General features: G+C 38.2%; 2 protein-coding genes across 2 annotated transcripts; one reads left to right on the top strand and one right to left on the bottom strand.

The window, feature by feature from the left end:
• The first annotated feature begins 15,870 nt into the window (after window positions 1–15,870).
• LOC124180695 (protein giant-like) lies at window positions 15,871–17,533 on the top strand. Its single transcript, XM_046566440.1, has one exon. It carries the CDS (start codon window positions 15,871–15,873, stop codon window positions 16,858–16,860), a length of 990 nt encoding a protein of 329 aa, XP_046422396.1. The 3' UTR covers window positions 16,861–17,533.
• LOC124180086 (zinc finger protein 511) lies at window positions 17,530–19,699 on the bottom strand. The gene is made up of 3 exons (XM_046565143.1): window positions 19,050–19,699; window positions 18,718–18,919; window positions 17,530–18,622 (listed from the first exon to the last, which is right to left on the bottom strand). The coding sequence occupies exons 1-3, from the start codon at window positions 19,187–19,189 to the stop codon at window positions 18,173–18,175; spliced, it is 792 nt and encodes a 263-aa protein (XP_046421099.1). The 5' UTR covers window positions 19,190–19,699; the 3' UTR covers window positions 17,530–18,172.
• Window positions 19,700–21,287: the final 1,588 nt, after the last annotated feature.

Raw genomic sequence — 21,287 nt, 5'->3', positions numbered from 1 at the left:
ATCCATTAACTTTGATTGTAAAGAAACTTTTTCAAAAATTATTCGCGTTTGCCATGTTCACAACGAAAGCGGAATTTCTGCGATTTTTCGCCGGCAAATTCTTCTCTAACTTCGTTTTCATCAATTCTTTCAGCTTGCTACATAATCTCATGCAAAAAGCGGATGTAACAGGAAGTGTCAACGCTGGGCGTTTATAGTTGGATATTTTCGTTAAACAAAAAAAACGGAAAAAAAAAATTTTAGCAGTTGGAAAAATAAATCGCTCATGATTAGACGTAGTGATGATAGCTTAGTTGTTAGATGCATGAAACACGTGTGCTCAAACACAATTTAGTCACCTTTGATCGGCTCTTTTATAGTTTTGTAATAACATTTAGTTACAAAATTGAGCACTACTCTGTTTCTATAATTTTTTTTGCCAATCTATTACTCTTTTTCTATCCACAACTCTCAACAAGCTCCAATGAAATCTCATCGTCGAACGTTCTTTTTTTCACATAATTTCAACGCAACGTCTTCTCAAAATTGACGACCAGTTGCGCTCTATAAACCCCTCATTCCGCAATCTTGGGGGCATGGCGTTACTTTTCGTTACACGACTTTCGAATGAGGTGGATTTCACAAATGTACATCTACATCGATACGCCGATCGATCAATCGTTCGTAGGCGAAAATGTAGGTAAATTGCGGCCTTTTGACACACATTCGAACCCTGTGACGCTCCCCTATTTACAGTTATACCTCCGCACCAAAGTGTATATTCGATGCCCTGCCGTCAGACTGGACCGTGTATGCACTACAATGCATAATGCGTCTTCCAGACCCTCACAATGCCGCTGACGGCCAAGGGGCGTCAGCGTCATTAACGGTCCAGCAGGAAGGGTTGATGCTTTTCGGAGTTGTCGATGCAGACGCAGACGTTCCAGCATCTGCACCGGAGCGCCCACGCACCCATAACCCGCCATCCATTGACCATATGACATGCTGACCAATATACCAGAATTTCGAAACTTTGCGGGTTCTCAAACTGAAATGGTTAACCCAAAACACCGTCGTATCAATGGATGAACATTATTCGCGACTTTTTCCTTGCTGTAATAGTCGATACCCAAAAATTATTAGCGACCGAATGGCCTCTCCAACAATAACCTCAGTAGTTTGTGTTCATCCATTTTATCGAATATAATTAAAAGAAATCTGAAAACATATGGCAGGCGTTCGTTTTCATTACATAATTATTAATACAACTATTAATCAGCCAAATATACAACGATGTATTTGCCGATATTGATCGCAATTCCTTCTATCGAACAGTAGATACGTTTTTGAAAGAAAATTTTTTTTATCGTATTCATTGATACACTGAGAATAATTTCATTTGTTACAGTAACTAGAAAAATTCAGTAAAACAAGTATCGTTAAAAAGACTGTTTGAATATTGTTGGAATTACGAAAAACGAGGTACGCCTAACCATTTTGCGCTATTGTAGATCCTTTTTTGGTAATTGCTGCGCAAAATCAGTTTGTTCGGTTTACTCGATTTTTTTGGTCAAATAAGGCTTTAACGTCAATTTGTCGTTGCGCAAGTGTTAAATTTTCGCAACAGTTGGAAGAAAATATAGTAACAGTGATCGTAATGAGAAAGAATAGTAACGGATACTAGACTTTCCGGTAACAGCTACAAAACCAATTTTCATTTTATACCTAGAACTATATTTTTCGATTGTGGTAAAACATGAAAATGCTTAAGGACTGAACGGTAACCGGAACTAAAAATTTCCCTCAGTGTAAACACCACTTATGGACTAAGAGTATTTTCATGAATACTCGACGTTTTCTTTACAGAATTTCATCGAAAATGAATGAGTACCCATTTAGTGACCATTAGAGGTTCAGAGAGATGATTTGGCGAATACCAAATGTCTTTACGACCCGATGCCGCGCTGGCAGACGAAAATTTTTGCAATGTGCATCACGTTTCGAAGAATAATAACTCATCATGCACCATTAGAGCGAAATAGATTTTCGTTTCGAGTTGCGGAGAGACGGTTGTCACAGACTTTATTAGTCGTATGTAGAATAGTTAGGTTTCAAAATGAAGTATACTTAGATTAATACATCTCAATTAGTTGTACCGCAGTTTGGCAAACATGGCGCATTCAAACACAACGGTTCAACTCACAATCGGAATCCACGGCATCGAACAAAAATTAGTACATGATCCGGAATCGGTCTTCATGTGACGTTATCGTATTTTGAATATTGGCTCGTAAAAAAGCATAACGAGCCTTCGTTCTTTAAGTTTATCCTTATACAAGTATCCAATAATACGTGCGGACGGTATTCGCTGATAATAGTACACACATGTAACGTGATACAAAGATCAAGCTTGGAGTGTTTCAACAAACGGAGAACATAACGGCGACTCTACAGCGCGAAAGTAAAATCGGAAGAAATCTGCTACTCGGGAAAAAAAGTCGACCGAAAAAATAAGACAGAAAGCGAAAAAAGGCGAAATCCGAAACGCAAATTGAAATGACAAGTAGGTAGAACTCGCAGCCCCCAAAATGGACCGCTCCCTGGCTGCACACAGAGGTCCTGGAAGATGTCCTCGCAAATCTCAACTCTTTACCCTGCGGCTTAGTAACTGGACACCGAGATTCGGAGCTTGAAGAGTTTTTGTGTAATTTGAATAGCGGTTTTCGTCTTTCAAGTTCATCCCTGTATAGCCCGTCTCTCGTAGCGAACCGTTTGCACGTATTATACCGGGCGATGTATTCGTTGACATACGAATATGTGTGTATGTGCCGAACTAAAGTACCGTTTGCTCTTTTGCCTTTAGGAAATGATTCTGATTTTGTCAGGAACGCGTATCCCGCTTCACTTTATACAGTGTATGTTTGCAAACGCTCTCGAAGGTATGTAAAGACATCCACTTCGGGGAAAACTCTAGTAAAATCAACAGAGAAATTTCGGTTGTCAACAATTTCATTGCATGTATGAAGCTTAAAAATGCTTTCCTGTTACACAATGTTATTTTTCAACAGATAATAATCGAACTGTGCATATAGACCGGTCACAAAAATTGAGAGGCTATCAATTTTTACTCGAAAAGACAACGATTTGGAAGATGCATAACTCTGCAAAAGATTTGTGTAAAAAAATTATCAAAAAAGAATTTTGAAGCTTGAAACATCAGCTTCAAGATAATCTTAACAGATTTTAATTCCAGATTTTAATAAAAATTTCTATTTCGTCTTCACCGATCGCTCTTGTTCTAAGAAAGACACGTTACATAGAACCTCGAAATATAGCTGGCTTGAAGCTGGTTTTCAGCGGATACATACTGCTTATAAAAATAGAGGTCTAAAACTTGCTTACATCGAAAATATTGTGACAAAATAGATTGTCCTTGAGATACCCCCTTTTATCAAATATTCACCTGAGTATAATTGATGAAGCTGAAACTCGCAGCTAAAGTTAACCATGAACCGTTGTAAACTTCGTGGAAACAGTAAAATGCGGTCCAGGAATACCCTAATAAACCTATAAAACTGTTGTACTTGAAAAAAAATTTTGATTTTCGGACCAACCACTTTGCTCAAGTCAACATCAGAACGTCCGGCTGCTAATCCTGTCTTGTAGTTTCAGCGGCTGAACTTTTATATAATTGGGTATTAGTTGGAAACATGCTGAGAAAATCCATTACAATTTTCGCGGTACCAACCCAAATTATAACAGACGACGGGGAAATGAATTTCACAAGGATCGTCGACAATTTCAAGGATTTTCAAAGTCGCACTAATCCCTTCCTGCCTTTGAATTGTCTTTAATCCTATCCATAAAACAGTGAGAACCGGCCGTAGCCCATGGAGGTACTGAAATAAAACTGTTTGAAGTCACAGTTTACCGAATAGCATCAATTTAATTTTGTAAAACATTCCTTTCGCGTCAAGTTTTATTGCACTTATGCATACCCGTTTCATTCGTCATACATTTTACGATTTTACTATTGGGCCTTCGCAGTTCATGAACGTTCGGTCTTTGGGGTTTCAAGCTGCGTAAGCACCAGTCTTTTCTTATGGTTTTGGGTAATGATTATTTGCCTTTGTCAATTATATTTCAGCAAGACCCAAGGCGTCGCCGGTTCCGCTTTATTGGTTCAACCTCTTGACCTGCGAACTGTACATGAAGAAAATTTTAAATCGGCCGGAAGTCTTGGAACCAATTCCTTGGAACCATGGGCCGATGAGCGACCATCGGTTGTTATTTCTTCGTATAAAGGTTCGCCATCGGCCCAACGTTTCAGTATAATTCATGCAGCGTTACAACTTTATACACTGAATTTGACGATTTCTTTTCTAATTTGTACAACGTATTCGTTGAACAAACAGCGGTACTTTTTACCATGAAAGAAAATACACAAGGGATACTCGTTGCATTTCGTTTTTTCTCGCAGTCAACAATGATTGCGGAAAAGATAATACCTTGAACATTATTATCGAACAGAATTCCGATACTTAATCGTTGTAGAACAAGATGCGAAAAATAAAACTGCATGAATCTGAACTTGACGAAATTTTATCAATCCGTAAAATTATATATGCGTACAATCGAAAAACCTAATTCCCAATTCGTGTCAAATTACTTATATCATGTCCATTTCCACCACTCAAAAATATGTTAATTCTTTGAATATTACTGCAGCTCGAACGTCTTTTAAATTTCGGTTTTTCTTGTTAATGAAAAATAATAAAAAACTTTATTTGAAAAAACAAAACATAGAATTTAATTGATGTTATAATCTTCCTTACTTTTCAACTTTTCAACGTACGTTGTCCTAAATATCGGACCCTACACGCCGATTGAAAGTTTGCAGAGGGTGTTTTAGAGTTTGCAAAAATGTGAATCCCGTAACGGTACAACGTGCCAATGTATCGAAATAGCATTGTGAATAATACATCGGGTGAGAAGCGGGTTGACGATTTGGAGAAAACTAGAAACGTCCGAATGGCAAAAGGATTTCTCTCCCCGTGCGAACTAGAAAAATGTGAGGGTATAAAGGGCGTGCGTACGACCGGAAGTATGCAAATTTGAAAAGTCTGTTGTCAAAACTTGCTCGGTGGTCCGCGGAAGATGTATTTGAAAATAATTACCCTGGACTGCCCACTAAGACGTCCTAATGTGTATATCCGCAAAGCTCCAAATATGTCCGGACTTTTTTCTACGCTACAGGCATCCTCTACACTCAAAAAAGGCGTCTCTCTGTCCATATGGACGTTTGAAAACGAAATAGCTCCATCTTTCTGTCATCCGTTGTTGCTTTCCGACCGCCCAAGGATATTCCTTCCACTTACACCGGGCCTCCGGCTTCACGTTATGCAGGAATATCGTAAAAATAGACGCTTAAGCGGTCGTTCCGAACCATATCGGAATCCAAAATATTACGAGACGTTGTCTAACGACGAGCGATGTACTTCTTTAAGCTGGTTTCGTTTACTTGTAACAAACTCTGCTCTCTACCGCATCTTACAGCCCATCAATTTGTGCAAAAGTTCGACGAGCCTTGATATTCACATAATTTGTCCGAGACGACAAGATGTTGGATCACTTCTCCTTGCGATGCTTCTGACAATCAGTCGCGCCCATATGTTAGACCCATTATGCCTCAGGCATAATTATTATACGAATAGGTTCAGAACCTATACGGCTTATCTGCTTCAATGGTCGAGTATGTTTCACGTGAGCTTTGTCACGTATTAAATACCCTCTAACCATTATTCAAAACGATAACCTTGACGGATAGTTGCATTTACCAAAGTGAGCCGGAGATTTTTGGTCACTCGTATTACTCTGTTTTCTTTCGGTTACTCAATAAATAATGAGTCAAGTTTGATGTTTCCGAGAAACTATAATACATGTAATAGTCATGTATAATTTTAATGACACGCTGAAAAATTTAATTCTCTGACAAATCACACCACGTTGGCAGTGCGAGTGAAGATTCAGCTTTCTGAAACCCATTTTAGGTCGTTGATGATGGAAAAATATGAAAAACTTTGCCAAAAAATTTTTTATACAACGCAGGCACGTTTTATGCGGTTTTTCATACGTGTTTTCCGTACACAAAGTACCCGTTTCTCTCACGGTAGAGTGAATCCGCTGATGCCGATGCGCGGAGTACAAAAAAGACACTTTTCGTCAAAGTAAGCGTAAAGCGGGATTTTACACCCCCTGAAGCGAACCGGTAATTCCCGTTTATCCCCGACTCAACCATGAAGTTAACTTTTTTGATCTCAAAAGCGGGACGAAAGTAGCATATTTTTTCCCAATGCGCATTTGGGGGAAATATGAGCCCAATTTAAAATTTCCAATTTTCAACTATACATTGCGGTCAGAGTTGAATCGGAAGTAAACTCCCGTATGAAGCACAGGAATAAAAATCGACTTTATTCCCTTGTTACATAATATACTACGATGCCTACGCGGGACGAAAAACATTGTTCGCACCACGGGCGTAATAGTTGACACCTTCGTGCCGGGTTAGCCGTCCCTCGTGCGGCGGATCGCACTAGGATGTAACATCTTAATTATGCCCTTGGTACGAAAATAGCTATTTAACTGCTAGCGTGTTACAAGTGGTCTTTTCCGCACTGCGCGCATGCGCGTTGGTGAACAAATCTGATATTACGCGATCCTAACCTCAATTTCGTGCTTGGTGAAAAAACGCCTAACATACTTTTTTGGTAAATAAAGGATCGCGTGCAACGAAGAGGCAACAATACTGCGTATGTTATTTGTCGATTTTGTCGAAGTCATTATGTGAAATACAAATACGCATGCCTTATTTTTCTAAAATTTTCCAGAGAAAAAAAAGAACACTCGACACCGGCTTTCTTTGGACTCGTTATCAAATTACCTTTCATTCGGTAATAATCATTATACTAGTACAAATACCCGTGTCTACTTTATTACATCAGCTCTGATCATACGCGTTGAATCAAGTGTGAATGGCAATCGCACGAACAAACCAGATCCTTAGGAAACCTAAAGTCATACGACTGATAGTAGTTAAGTTTAATTTGAAAAAAGTAATACTTACCTCATCAATGATGTTTCAAGTAATTACGAGCATTATCAGGAAAATCGATTTTACGCGACGAGTAGAAAATCCATAAATAGCATAAATAGACCAGCGTCAGTTGCATTTTTTTAACTGTTAATCCCACGATTTTGGTTCGTTAACAGGAAATAGAATTATAGACACAGCGCAAGGAATATCTCAAAACAATATGAGTATAAATATCACGTATAAAATATTCTGTGCCTACGTGTATTCTGCCACGGATAGTTTGAGGCTCGGGGCCAAAAACGCAAGATTCACCTTATCTTCAATCTATTAGTTTATAAGTGGTTACCACATCGTGTGAGCATTAGATAACAATAAGTGACTAAGGTTAAATACAATCGTACGCTTGTAACGACTGACACCCTAATTAATAACTACACATCCAGCCGATATACCTGTTGAAAAATATTCCAAAAAAATCGTTCCGATCATCGACATAACAATGACGCAATCTCTAATCCAAGAACGTGGCGATTGTCACGTCAAGATCAACAAGAGAATTCGTCGCCTGCAGGTAGACGGCTATGATTGTTCTACTTCGGGTAATTTTAGCGGTATTCAAAGCGGCGGCGCAGCGCCTTGAGAACAATTTGGGATACACTGGGTTGAGGATTATCCGGCGGTAAGTCGTAAAGCCACCATTTGCAAACACTTTTATTTGTACCATTGAAATTATGGAAAGTTGACAATTTTCCGAAGGCTGGCGGGGGGCGAGGATGAGGAAGAAAGGAACCCCAGGAAACACCGTGGTATAATTGACGCGAGCCATTCGACACTCACTTCGGCCGACAAAGCTAATATTCTGAACGGTAATTCTGCGAATATTACAAGCAAGTCGCACCGTATTATACCTGCACAGCTGTTATTAAACAAACATTGAACTAGGTCTCATATAATCACCAAAGCCGTTTGCATATAAACTGTGCACGGGCGTTATACGGTCGGTTTTACGAAACAATGAGGTCTTACTAAGCGGATGAATCACTTCCTGCCGCATTGGCAATAAAATTGTAACAACAGTTGCATCGAGGGACACTTCGAAATCGAAATCCAATATTGCTGAAACTTTTTGGCAATTTTTATCGAAACATCAATCGACTGGCAACATTTTCAAAAACTGTAATACGGAGATCACGAGAACGTGAAAATAATTCATAAGATATCTAATATTTTTGCAACTTCGATTTTACTTGTCTGTTTTGGTATTTTACCAAGTTTCTAAAATTCGAAAAAATCATACGAGTTCTTTATGCAAAGTAATATGATGCAGTGTGGTAACGACTATGAACATAATGTAATTTTTAATTTTAGATAATAATATCCAGATTACAGAAACGATTCTCCGCGTCGATGTGAGTAACGTATACGTACCTTTCAACAGTTTTCTAAACAGTCATAACGCCCTTGAAAATACTTCGTTAGAGTTACTTAAATAAAGCAGCTGGCACGAAAGTATTTTTCCTTGTCATTTCCATTCGCAAATCAATTCCCACCCCCGTATAGCAAAAAGTTATCCTTTTTTTAACACGAATCACGAAGTAAACGTTCGCTAATTTTGTCAGTATTAATACCTACGACCATTTTTCCTTGAATTGCTTGGGTAGGTTGGCAAAGAAAAAAAAAAAAAAACAAAAACTGCTTCTCAAAATCCATGTCGGATTCCCGTTACACCTTTGCCTTCTTTACCGCAACTCATTTTTATGCATTTGGTATAAATTGGTGACGAGGGTTGAAAATCGAAAGCGGAAACGAAACTGAATTGACGCTTCTGTGCGTAGGTATAGCATAAAATTGTTCAACTTACTATGTATCCTGACGAAGCGAGGACACCGTTAGCTGGAATCGGGCCATGACGAGGTGAGGGCTGATCTTGGCTTTGGAGCAGATGCAAATGACGGCCGCATTGATGGTGCATTCATCTCGTATTCGTCCTGAGAGGAGGGGTAGAAGTGCGTGTAACGGGTTATGGTCAGCCGCACTAGCGCAGGGTAGAAATGTGGGTTATGTGGCCAAAAGAGCAGAAATCTGTATACATGGGAAAAAGATGAGGACCTCAATAGGGACGCCCGAGTTTTTCTATACCTCTGTGAGACAGCCAGCTTTTACACGAGTCCGGTCGGAGAACTAAATTTGGCGTGATCGTGGCAAGCGACGTGATAAAAAGAATATCTTTATACCTTACTATTCCCTCCTTTCAGCACTTCCCGTAACTACCTGCGTATTATATATATATATATATATTACTTATATGTTTGCACATGCATTGCCGGGGTGGCGACAGAACGAAAAACCGGGAATACCGGGAATAGACAGGGAATTTGGTCTGTCGGGAAAAGTCAGGGAAAAGTCAGGGAATTACGATCGACCATAGGGAAAAATGTGCTTTTATTTTATAAATCGTTTTCAGAGTTCAGCTACGCTTCGTAAATTCAGCTAAGCTAACTTTTGGAAATGGTATTGTTCAATTTCTAATTATTTGCGTGGACGAAAGCAATGCTATGTGTTCGTAGGTTCAGATTTATCTATTCGTGGTGTACAACTTCTGGAGCTTTTGGTGATATAAGGTACCAAACATTACCTAAGTTTCGTGGGAAAATGTATGGGAATTCTGAGTTTTTTTACGGGAAAAGTCAGGGAATTTTATTCAAACAAAATTGTCACCGCCCTGACTGCGCTACAATTTTAGAATAATGTTATAATTGAATAACATATTATCGATACGGAGTTCGTCCGTGAATTAGAGATAATTCGGGGAAATTCTTTTTCAACAACTCTGCCGTGCGTGCTTATACGAGTCACTTATAATTGGGCGATTATAGATTTGCGTACGGCATACCTGTGTATAAATGTTTTCACAGTACCGTTTTCAATTGATAGTCCAGTCATTCTGTCTGAAAAAGAGACAAAAAAATGAAAATGATGCCATTGGGTCAATTTAAATAAATCGTTTGTTCGTTAGGTAGTAATGAGATTTTCTTTTTCTATTACAACATCGTTCTTTTCACATAATTCTCCTTCGAGGCAAAAAATGCCTTCGGGCATTCCACGCCAACTGTACCAACGCTGCGCTCTCACTATTTCTGATTTTGTTGGAAAATATTTTATGCGATTCTCCCAGCTCCAAAATAGTACCCACAAGTTTTAACAATTTTTTTTTCAAGTAAATTTCTATTACTCGTGATTTTTAAAAACCAACCCGTGTTATGCCGTAATTTAAAAAACTGAAAGGATTTTCAAAAATCTTGTGTTGGATATAAAAATTTCTGCAGTGAAAACTTATTCGCCGCGAACTGCTGGTTTCTACGTTGAAGTAGACTGCAAAGTTCGGTACGAGTGTAACATTTTCGAGGAAACGAAGATCCGCACAAAAAGGAGACTGAGGACAGGGAATTTATTTTTGACAATCGCCGGCCCATTGTGGATCTGGGCTTAAAACTTTTGAAACGTCGAAATCTAGGGAAAGCGCAACTTTTCATTTCCGGGGTGATTATAATAAGTACCCTTGTGTTTTTTTTTCTTCGAAAAAACAGCAGGAATATAGAAATGTGCAGGGTGGCAGTCCTGGTAGGTTCGGAATAAGAATACAAACCAAACTCAAAACTGCGTATAATCAGTGAGCTAAAATTTAAATTTAACCACACGAAATTATCACTCATCGACTCTCGAACAAGCCATTTTACACAATTCTCTAAGCACTGCTGTGTATTTTAGCGAACGTTCATTAAAATTTGTAACAAAAAATGCCAGAATATTGAATCGTAAGAATAACACTTTACCGAAACACCCTCAATATCGTCTTGCACGATTAATCGATCTTTTTCTGTATCCGCGAAGTTTATTTCACTATGAGGAGCTATTTATGAAGTCGATTACATTTAAATATACATACGTAAAAACAAACTCTGTACTTGGCGTGACATAACTTTATATGGTATGATGAGTTACGCTAAGCGTGGCCAATTATTGTTACTAACGAGCAATGGAAATCCCACGTAATTAGGTAGTTGGTTGCGCATATCGTTCGTCATCCTCACTCTACTTCTTTGTGGAAACAAAACTGCAGCATTACGACTATTCTTTGACCTAAGAACCGATCGATTCCGATCATAACAGAGCAATAAATAAGGATTGATGCCGTTGGAGGGTTCGACGAACGTCAAAATTTGTGGACGATGCAGTAGCACGTAGACGCACGAGTTGTCGATATATATGTGTGAGTGTGTCTGTGTGTGTCTGTGTGTGTGTGAGGATTCGAACCTCGCATATGGGTTACAGAGAATATGTCGAAACCATTAATATCCGGTGACAGCATAGCGGGATTCCTAATTTCACGAAGAGATTTCGAAAATTTCTCTTACTCCAGAGAGTTTAACCCCTTCGACTAAATTTATGACGCTTTACGCAAATTCGGTTAGTCGTGCGCCGAAGAACTCCATAATACCTGAAATACTGTAACCATAAATCTGGGAGACAAAGTATTGAAATATTACAGAAGTAGCCAAAGGGTTTGCGCCGTAAGAGCTTCGGCACTGGGTTTCTTGTGGCCGGTGCTATTGCAGGAGTTTGTACTTACTGAATTTCCGATCACCTACAACTAAACTTAACCCTCGGTAAGATATTAACAAAATTTTCAACTTAACCGGTATACTTGGTAGACTTTCATGCCTGAAACTTTCTCGTTTCACAGGCAGAATTAACCTTCGTATAACTAACTGGATTTTCAAAAATCCTGCACGGCTTTACACCGTGGGACGTCTCCTTAGGATTACCCGGAGTCCTGCCGTTACATTTGCGTGTACCGTTTTAAATCTAATTCGCTTATGTCAGCAAGAGTTGCACGGCGCGAATGCGCTGGAGCTTGAGTTCTAAAAACATCCCCATTCTTAGACATTCCAAGTTCGAGTCCTTTGCGCCATTATTCGTGAAAATAAAGATAATCCAATGTTTAGTTTAGCCTATTTTCATGCCTACGCACAGCAGAAATTGTCCCCACAGCGTTGGTACTGAACGCAGCTAACTCTGGTATGTACTTGAGGTTTCGATCGATCAAGCTTCGTCGAAAAGTATTCCGATAATAGATACGTAGGTCTGTTCAATATTCAAACATAATATCGCAATTTAATTAGGTTCTGTTCATCCGTCATGAACTGGTATTATCGAGATCCAACAATGACCGCAATTCAAATATTATGATCAAGTTTAATCGATAGACGATCTTCCACTTTCAGATTATTCATCACGAGAATCACTTTTGCTAAAAGTAATACAATTTTGATACGCCTTGACGAATCACGGTAAAATCATACTGCAAGTAAACATCGTCTCATTTGCGAATTCCTTCGCTGGTTGTAGAACGGGATGAATACAAAATTCACATATCGATGCAATATATCGAACATACGTTTTAATATTTCCTTGGCGAGCCTAAGTTCACCAAAATATGAAAAAATTATAGCGTATTGCAAAGAAAACAAATGGTAAATCCGGTTGACATCGATGAGACAGCCTGTAAGAACTTTCCGCTTGAATGCGTTTCCGGTGAAATCTGTTTTTTTTTCTATTGACGTTTAAATAACTCGCAAGCTACTAATTCGATCGGTTCCGAATTTTCATCAGTTCCAAGTTGAAAAAAGCCCCGTCGATTGAGATCAACATCGTAAGAATTCATCCATCGATTTTGCAGTATCGGTGGACACAAAATTGATCACACGCACACACAGCTCGGACCTAGACCTCTGAGCGAGCGTCCGTTCAGCGGAGGTGTTTTTCTAAACCTTAAAACGACGAGATCTGGTGAAAACTCAACTTTTCAGTTTCGGGGTCATGGTGATGACTTGGCGGAAAAAGGGGGAGCGAAATGTTTACAAGTAAATAGGTGTTGTACCTCAATTAACGATGCTCATCGTTTACTTGTACGTCAAGTCAACTATGTTAAACTCTGTTGAACTCGTAAATCTGTTTTTAACGTAATTCATTTCGTGGGTAATATGTCATAAGTATCTGATCGGAGAAAGTAGATTGTTCACGTATTACTCAAATGGAAAATATTCGAACGCATTGCGGCACCTGTTAATCGTGATACGAGGAGTTAGACTTGATCTAGGTTAATTGTTTTATGCAGAGCAAAACCATCTGGGAGCTCAAAAAAAAAAAAAACACACACACTTTGTGCAGCTTTTCTTGTTTGTACATAAAAAGTTTCAAAAATGTTGGTGAACTTGATTCTATGTGTGAAATGCGACCTTCGACATTTACCAGGACGCTATATACAAACCACCTTATTTCGAATTTTGGCGAAAGCCGACGTAACGAGGCTACGCGTACGCGTGCCGAGGGTCAGCCTCCCACCACCTCCACCTGAGACCCCAATTCGACGGTCACTCGAAAGTTTCCCCACTCCTGGGCCTGTCCACCCTCTCCAGCAGACCCTGCAAGGGTGGTTGAGGCGTATATAAACGAAAGTACACCCTTTGGAGTCACAACTGATTTTCTTGGTCGTCGAATGACCATCGAAAATTTTCATCGCTTCCTGCGAAATCTTCGCGTCCCCAGTTATTCGGATATTTCTCGTGTTGGACAAACATACTTGGTGATCAGTGTTGTGATACGTATCGGTGATAACTGTGCAACCTTGGATTTCTCTTGTTAGGTAAGAATGAGTATAAGGAATTCAGTGCATCGGTTATTGATAAATAAAATTAATAATAGATACGATAAAGGATACGATATTTTGTTTTTTTTTTCTCTCTACTCGCGCGTATTAACTGCAGCGTGCGAATTTTTCCAAACACGAAATCCCGCGAGTTGTGTTCCGTCGAGATAAAGTGTTTGATAAATTATTCAAATTGGATTTAGATTGGATTGATTGAGTCGTAGTGATAATTATGCCAACTCTATCTGCGCCAAGTATTGCGTTGCCGGATGATTGAGCTATTCAGGATCTGCATTTCGTAGGTCGTATCACACTATTTCGAACCGCGCTTTAGGAGAATTGATTCTTCGATGACTGACAGTTGATTTGAATTCACGTTTCACTAAATGTCATCAACTTTCGTAACTGAACATACGGCCGACGGTATGGACCATAAAAATTCTCTGTTATTATTAATTTAATGTTTGAGTAGCAAGGTGAAGAGTTAAGCGTTTGATGTTGAACGTGGTGAAATAGTGAAAGCAATTTTCCAAATAGCCACGGTAAAACACGGTTCAAATAGTGATTCGAGGAAGAAAAATCGGAAGACAGATTTCAAGTGTGTTTTTACTGAGATTGCAGTTAAGAATTGTATTTTTTTGTTAATTCAACAACATCGAGGCAATGTTATTCTCAAGTTCAGATCGACGACAAAAAATGTTCTAAAAGAAACTCATTAAAAATATAAATATTTTCTTCAACGTGAGATCTACTAAACTAGTTACATCGTTTTCTGTACGTAATATAATTAACATTTCTGCGCTACTTCCGTCAACAACTTTACTTTGTAGTTTTTCTCATCACTAGTGCTTAAACGTCACATTGTTGTTTTCAAAAGTCGACTTTAAAGCACTGGTGCTAATAAAAACTACAAAGTAGCCGAGTTGTTGGAGGTGGCGCGGAAGGGCTTGTTACATTGTACTGTAGTTTTTACGAGCACTAGGGTTTAGGAGTTGACTTTTTTGTTTTTGAAAGTCGACTTTTAAGTATTAATGCTGATAAAACCTACACGATATATTTGTTTTCGACAAGAGGTAGAACAGCAAATACGATTTGTGGCTTGTTCGCATATAGGCCGTTGAAGGGCATATACCTTAGGGTGGGCCAAAAAAAATCGAGTATTTTTTTTTTCACTTTGTACTCCGAAAACTTGGTTTTGGAAAGGAAAGGAAATTGAATTCTCTACAAAAAAAAGGTCTCTTACAATTTTTTTGTATACCTCACTGTTCAGAAGATATTCACCGTCAAACTTCAATGCGCACTATTTTTAACAGTGGCGTTAGTTGCACAAGCCAAACAGACGAACCGATAGGATTTAAAACAAAAATCCTCTCGAGCAAAACATTTTATGTATAATTTTTGAAAAAAGTTTTAAAATGTTCTCTAAAAAAGCGCCATAAAAATAATTAAGAGCATGATTGGGATTTCAAAATATTAAACAAAAAAATTTGTAAAAATACTAAAAAAATGATAAATTACGAGAAGTTTTTGAAACAGAGAACTTCTATAGTAGTTACTTCGACGACAGAAACTGAAATTTGTACAAATTTTCCCGAAACTCACGAATTAAATTGAAATTGTTTGAATTATTAACAAAAAAATTGTTAAAAATAGTGTGCATTGAAATTTGACGGTGAATATCTTCTGAATAGTAAGGTATACAAAAAAAATTGTAAGAGACCTTTTTTGTTGAGAATTCAATTTCCTACGAAAATATGATATATATTTTTTTTTTATAAATAGTAGATACCGAGATATGTATTTTTCTTCCTTGCCATAAGAAAAAAATAGAAAACTGCGAGGCGGAGGATCTTCCTACTAAAATTAAGAGCTCATACTTGGAGAGAATGTTTTTGAGGTCTCTACCAACCAAGTTTTCGGAGTACAAAGTGAAAAAAAAAAAATAGTGGATTTTTTTGGCCCACCCTAATATACCTACTCACCTTCTATTCGTGCGACACTTTAGACTCGGCAAAAAATTGCTATTTCACGCGCTCTTGCGACGAAAATTATTATTTCCTCATCACTTCCAGGCGTAGCAGGCGTATCAATGGATACAACGATCCCCCTCGATGTGGAAAGTATTCAGCCGCTGGATTACACAGCAACGCAGAACACGGAGGAACCGATAACAGAATTGGACTCAGCCTACGAAGTACCGGTGTTGGACTTATCCTGTAGACGTGACTCATCTCAGAAGTCACTCTCGCACTCGTTACAAAATACGGTGCAAAAGTCAGAGGAGGAAAAATGTTCCAAACTTTACGTTGACGATGAAAGGAAAAGCCCGTCGGAGGGTCGCTCGTACATGGTGACACCTCCGTCGGAGGGCGACTCGCCGACAAAAGCTCGGTATGAACCGATATATCACCAGATCAACTCAACTACGAGCGATTTGCCGATGCCGATGTACCCGGTCCTCGGTCTAAACGCAGCGGTGACTCTCGCGAGCACGCAAAGTGCCCTGCAAACGAATTTGCACAATGCGATAAGCCAGGGTTATCATATTTCGAGAAGTCGGTCAATGAACGCCGCTGAATTGAAGCACTTGGATAACCAGATGTACGGTTTGTCCGTAACGCACGCCGCGCCGGTCACGCCGGCTCAGAGTCCGCAGGAATTAGGTAAGAAACTAGCGAGACCATTCAAAGCGTATCCGAAGGATCCGCTGACACTGAACGCCAGAAAGGCAGAGCTGGCCGTCGATCCGACATCGAACGAGGCGTATAGCGAGTTCAGGAAGCGGATGCTGGAATCCGTTAAAAAGACGAACGAGGGGACGAACATTAAAATGAGGAGGACAACCAAAAGCCCGGGTCTACCCACCAGCACCATGGATGACAAGGATGCTGCCTACTGGGAAAGGAGAAGGAAGAACAACGAAGCTGCGAAGAGGTCCAGAGACGCTAGGAGAGCGAAGGAGGATGAAATCGCCATCCGCGCTGCCTTTCTGGAGCAGGAAAACATTAAACTTAAGGTCGAATTGGTCGCGCTTAGGAATGAAACTGCGAAACTCAGGTGCATGGTATACTCGAGTTAAAAAATATCCGACCGATATTTTTTATCCAAGATTTATGTAGGAGATCTGCTTTTGAGCAGGCAATGCTGGCATGCCTGACGTCTGGCAGGATTCATTTGATAATTAGTGAAATTAGTTTCTATCGCTTTTGTTCACCCATGTTTTCACCTCTGCTCTAAAGTAAAGAAAGTTGAGCTACAGACTTTTGAACCTTATCGACGCTCTGAAATAATCTCTTTGCAACCATAGAAATAATGTAGATACGATATGTTCACCACATTTTTTGCAAACGAATGTCATAAATTTTTTCCTCTCGCTATTACAGTTCTGACGATTCGTCATCAATTTGCATTTAAAGTACCATATTTATAGAATACTCGTACCGAACTCCGAGCACAGTTTTCATAACTATAGCTAGCTGTGACAACTTCCGTTTTGAATGCACTTGAGGACGATGAACATTACACAAATCCTAAACTTTACCTGGTTATACTATAAGAATCATAAATTGTTGTAAGAGAAGCATATTATCCACAAGTTACTGCAGACACTGTGGTCTTTTCAAATTACTCGCTTCAGAAATTTATAGACAGTCCTGACTAGTAATAAAATTTTCAGAACCACATGTTAGAGTAACTTATAAAGTAATGCATCTTGTGTTCGATGTAATCAATAAATACAATGGAAATAGGCTTAACATGTACACGATATCGAAATATTTTTATTCAACACTGTGTATCCATTTGTTCACAAAATGCTTCACCTCACAATGTATTGTCAAATTTGATTGTACGAATTGACACTTCAAGTATAAATGTATGTTAATAAATTCTTAAAAGCGATGAAATCGTAAGAATTAAAAAATAATTGCCTCTACATAATAATTGACAGATGACACACAAGTTCGTCACTGGCATAGTCAGTATATTGTTAAGTATAAATTTAAGAATCGATACAGTGTAAATATAAATTATAGAATTGGCCTAAAAGAATGAAGTGAGTCATATTGCTGTGCAAGAGTTCAAAAATTCTCTGTTATAAAGATAAATACAGTTGCCATATATAATATGCTATATTTATAATAAAGATACAAACATTTTTTGTCAACTAGAACAGATATACAATTTATTCGGTCATTTTCCTTCAATAAAATTTCCATTACGTATTTAATCGTATGATAACGACAAAAACGAATGACAAGTTTTGCTGATTCATAGACTATAGTTGAAACCGATAGTTCATCTTACGAAAAATATATCAATAGGTAAGAATACTTTACAATTCTCTGTCCGCACCAGCTTGAAGAGTAAAAATCAAGTTTTGAAGATTTTAATCATTGTGGTAGAGTATCAGCCAATTCCATCATGCATCCGTTATTTAATACATCCCTGTGTGAATTACTCTGCTTCGAAAGCACTTTTGAATAGGACGACACCTGCCTAGGAACAAAGGATAAAGAGGATGCCTTATTTGGTGACGCAACATTTACCATGGAACTTAAAGTCGCTATTATGGGAACATTTTTAGACGATATTTCTTTATCACTGGGACGAAATGTTCTACACTTTTGATTCTTATTTAAACGAGGAATGTTTTTCTGCAACTTGGTGGATCGCGGTTCCTTATCAACTTCCATTTGATCCTCAGAATCCCCTCTGCCCTTTCGCCAATTTCCTTCGTCAAAACGAAAGTGTTTGGGATATTTGTGCACTGTTGTACAGTGTTCTCGTCTATCCGCCAGAGTTTTGAACTTCATTTCGCACTCGGATACGTAACATTGATACTGAAATAATAATTATGTACTTACAACTCTCAAAATGCATGATAATAATCATCTCACTATCAAATTTAAGGGGCACTTAGTTACAGGTAGCCTACCATCGGTTGCCGATCAGCCAAAACTCTGAAAAAACTATCATGTGTTTCTTCTATGTGTATATCCAAAAGCCTGGCACTCGGTCTACACTTTTTGCACTCCAAGCAAATGTATCTATGCGACCCGTTATAATGCACCTCGAAATCAACAAGCGTCTGGAACGTAGCTGTGCACCCAGGTACATTGCACGTGAATTCTTTTACACTGAAATTAAATCTGTATCATCGAATGAACCAAGGGGTGAACAAAGCTGAAAAATCATAGATGTAAGGAATCTACCAAACCATATTACAATAACAAATAATAAGTCATCGTTATAAAATTTTAAACTTACGCTTCGTGGCACAATTCCTCGTCGTCGATAATTGTAACACCTTTTCTAACGAAAATTTTACAAGTTTTATAAGTGTCTTCGAAGAACTTATCATGAGGTGCTCTCTGCCCGATTCCAATTTGCGTCAAAAAAGTGTCCATGGTTAAATCAATCGACTTCCGTGGCGTTTGGATAGCTTAGATATAGTTACTTTGTACTTTGTAGACCGGCAAGTGCCAATAACAATAATAAAGGCGTACATAACCTCACATTTGTTCACAATTATTTTAGATTATATGCCCTTGGATCCTTAGCTAATTGCTACTGAACTATACAACCGTAACCTACGGTGAATCGAATCAAGGTCAAAATGTTAAATTCGTCAATGGTAGCACTAGCCGGTATCCATTTCCTTCGGTCCCTTTAATCCTTAAAGCATATACTTTCGAAGGTAGCTTCGCGTGTACGCAAGACTCATGCAACCACATGCAACCAAGTTCGTTACTACACGCCGGTAAAAGAAGTTATTCATACCCAATAACTATCGCGTGCAAACGTTGGTAACATACCGTCGTCATTGTGAAATTGAAAAGTTGAGAAAATCTCGCAAAAGAAATATAATATGTACGCCGAAATTATACAACGGGAAAATATACCTATGTCAGTCAAATACATGAACGTGTGTCGTTTAAATTTATCTGAATAGATGGAATCTTTTTTAGGCGACATGCAGTAGCATCTCTAAGATGCTCAATTTATTTTATCAAAGTTTTTGACAAAGTCAACTTTAAATTAAGCTGCAAATATTTTTTTAAACTTTGAACTACTTCATTTTTAGTTGCAATCGTTTCAGGAATGTGCCTATGAAGATATTGTTTTTTTTATTTGTTGATCACTTTTAAAATTATGAATTGAAAAAATTCAATATCCTAAGTATTGAAAATATACGGAAAATTCTGTAATACTTTTCTCTTTGCTATATGCGCGTTGAAGATATATAGAAGGTCGATCCTATTTTCTGAGTTTTTTCTAAAATTTGGAAGCGGTAATTGGGTTTTAATTGAGAAAAATTACGCAAGTGCTTGAATAAATATAAAAATGAATAATGAAAATGAATCTATCATGAGGCTCGTTGCAAATTAACTGGAATGAAGAATAAAAGTCTTATAGATTTACTTTAAATTTTGATAAGCTGTTAACATTGTGTTGCAGCAATACAACGTTTTGGAAATGTGACGTCAACTAGCTAAAAAATAATTATTTTACCTTATGCATAATATTGACGTACTTATCGAATCATATTTTTCTTCTCGATTGTAAATGCTAAATATTTACTATTGTCAATTCATAGTTCTTCAAAGTGTTAAAGAATACGGGATAAATGTTGTTCTCAGAATGCAAATTTTGAAGTGTTCAGAATGACATAAATGACATTATTGAAAAATCAACGAGTGTTTTTCAGTAACTGATTTTCAAGGGGAATTGTCTGTCAATTCATTAAATCCTGTTTCCGACGCAACATTATCCGTAAAGTCAATTTTTATCCTTTCGTGAAAGATACTCGTAGTGTTTAGAGAGATAGCGATAGATACTGGATCATTAACGTGAGATCCGCGAATTAATTAATCACTGCGAGTATGCGTTTTAAATCTATGAGGACGACTCGAAATAGCGATTGACATGAATCTGCAACAAGCGCGAGATAATACATTCACTTTAACTATTAAATCGCTACTACTTTGCCGAAATACATAGTTATAATATGCTATTCCGCATCGAAGGAACTTGAAGCGAGTGTATTTACACCTTGCACTGTTGCACATTCATTTAATTTCAAGTAATCAGAATTGACTATGTTGTTATGTGCCCGAAAGGTGGAGTTGAAACAGTAGAGGAGGCTGTTCAAAAAGAGATATGTGGTTTCTAGCTACCTGCAATAAAAGGAGTACCGAAAACGGTAATCGGATGTGGTATATCGAGAAGGTAACCCGGGAAATTTTTCGCACATATTTATAATTGAACATTCAGATCACTTTTTCACAAATCATAATCATCCTTATAGTACGAAAAGGTCTTTTTTGGAATATTTAGCCTTAGTGTTCTTCAGTGTTACAAGTGTGCGTGATAGATTTTTATTATTGTCAATTGAAAAGCGTGTGAAAAGATACAGATGTCAAGAAAAATTAGATAATTGATTGTAAAATCTTCCGAAAGCTTGGAACTTTCTGTGTCCAATCATTGATTGCTCATCTTTGAGAA

This window comes from Neodiprion fabricii, chromosome 4 (assembly GCF_021155785.1).
Source record: "Neodiprion fabricii isolate iyNeoFabr1 chromosome 4, iyNeoFabr1.1, whole genome shotgun sequence".
Lineage (NCBI taxonomy): Eukaryota > Metazoa > Arthropoda > Insecta > Hymenoptera > Diprionidae > Neodiprion > Neodiprion fabricii.
Note: the sequence above shows the minus strand (reverse complement) of the source record. Positions and strands in the feature narration are given on the sequence as shown.

What these genes read in the sequence shown, in the direction of transcription:
- LOC124180695 (XM_046566440.1), top strand. Translation starts at nt 15,871, where the DNA reads ATGGATACAACGATCCCCCTCGATGTGGAAAGTATTCAGCCGCTGGAT.
- LOC124180086 (XM_046565143.1), bottom strand. Translation starts at nt 19,189, where the DNA reads ATGGACACTTTTTTGACGCAAATTGGAATCGGGCAGAGAGCACCTCAT. An exon ending in GAGGAATTGTGCCACGAAGC is followed by an intron (nt 18,920 to 19,049) that starts GTAAGTTTAAAA and finishes ATTTAATTTCAG; the next exon opens with TGTAAAAGAATTCACGTGCA. An exon ending in TGGCTGATCGGCAACCGATG is followed by an intron (nt 18,623 to 18,717) that starts GTAGGCTACCTG and finishes TTATTATTTCAG; the next exon opens with TATCAATGTTACGTATCCGA.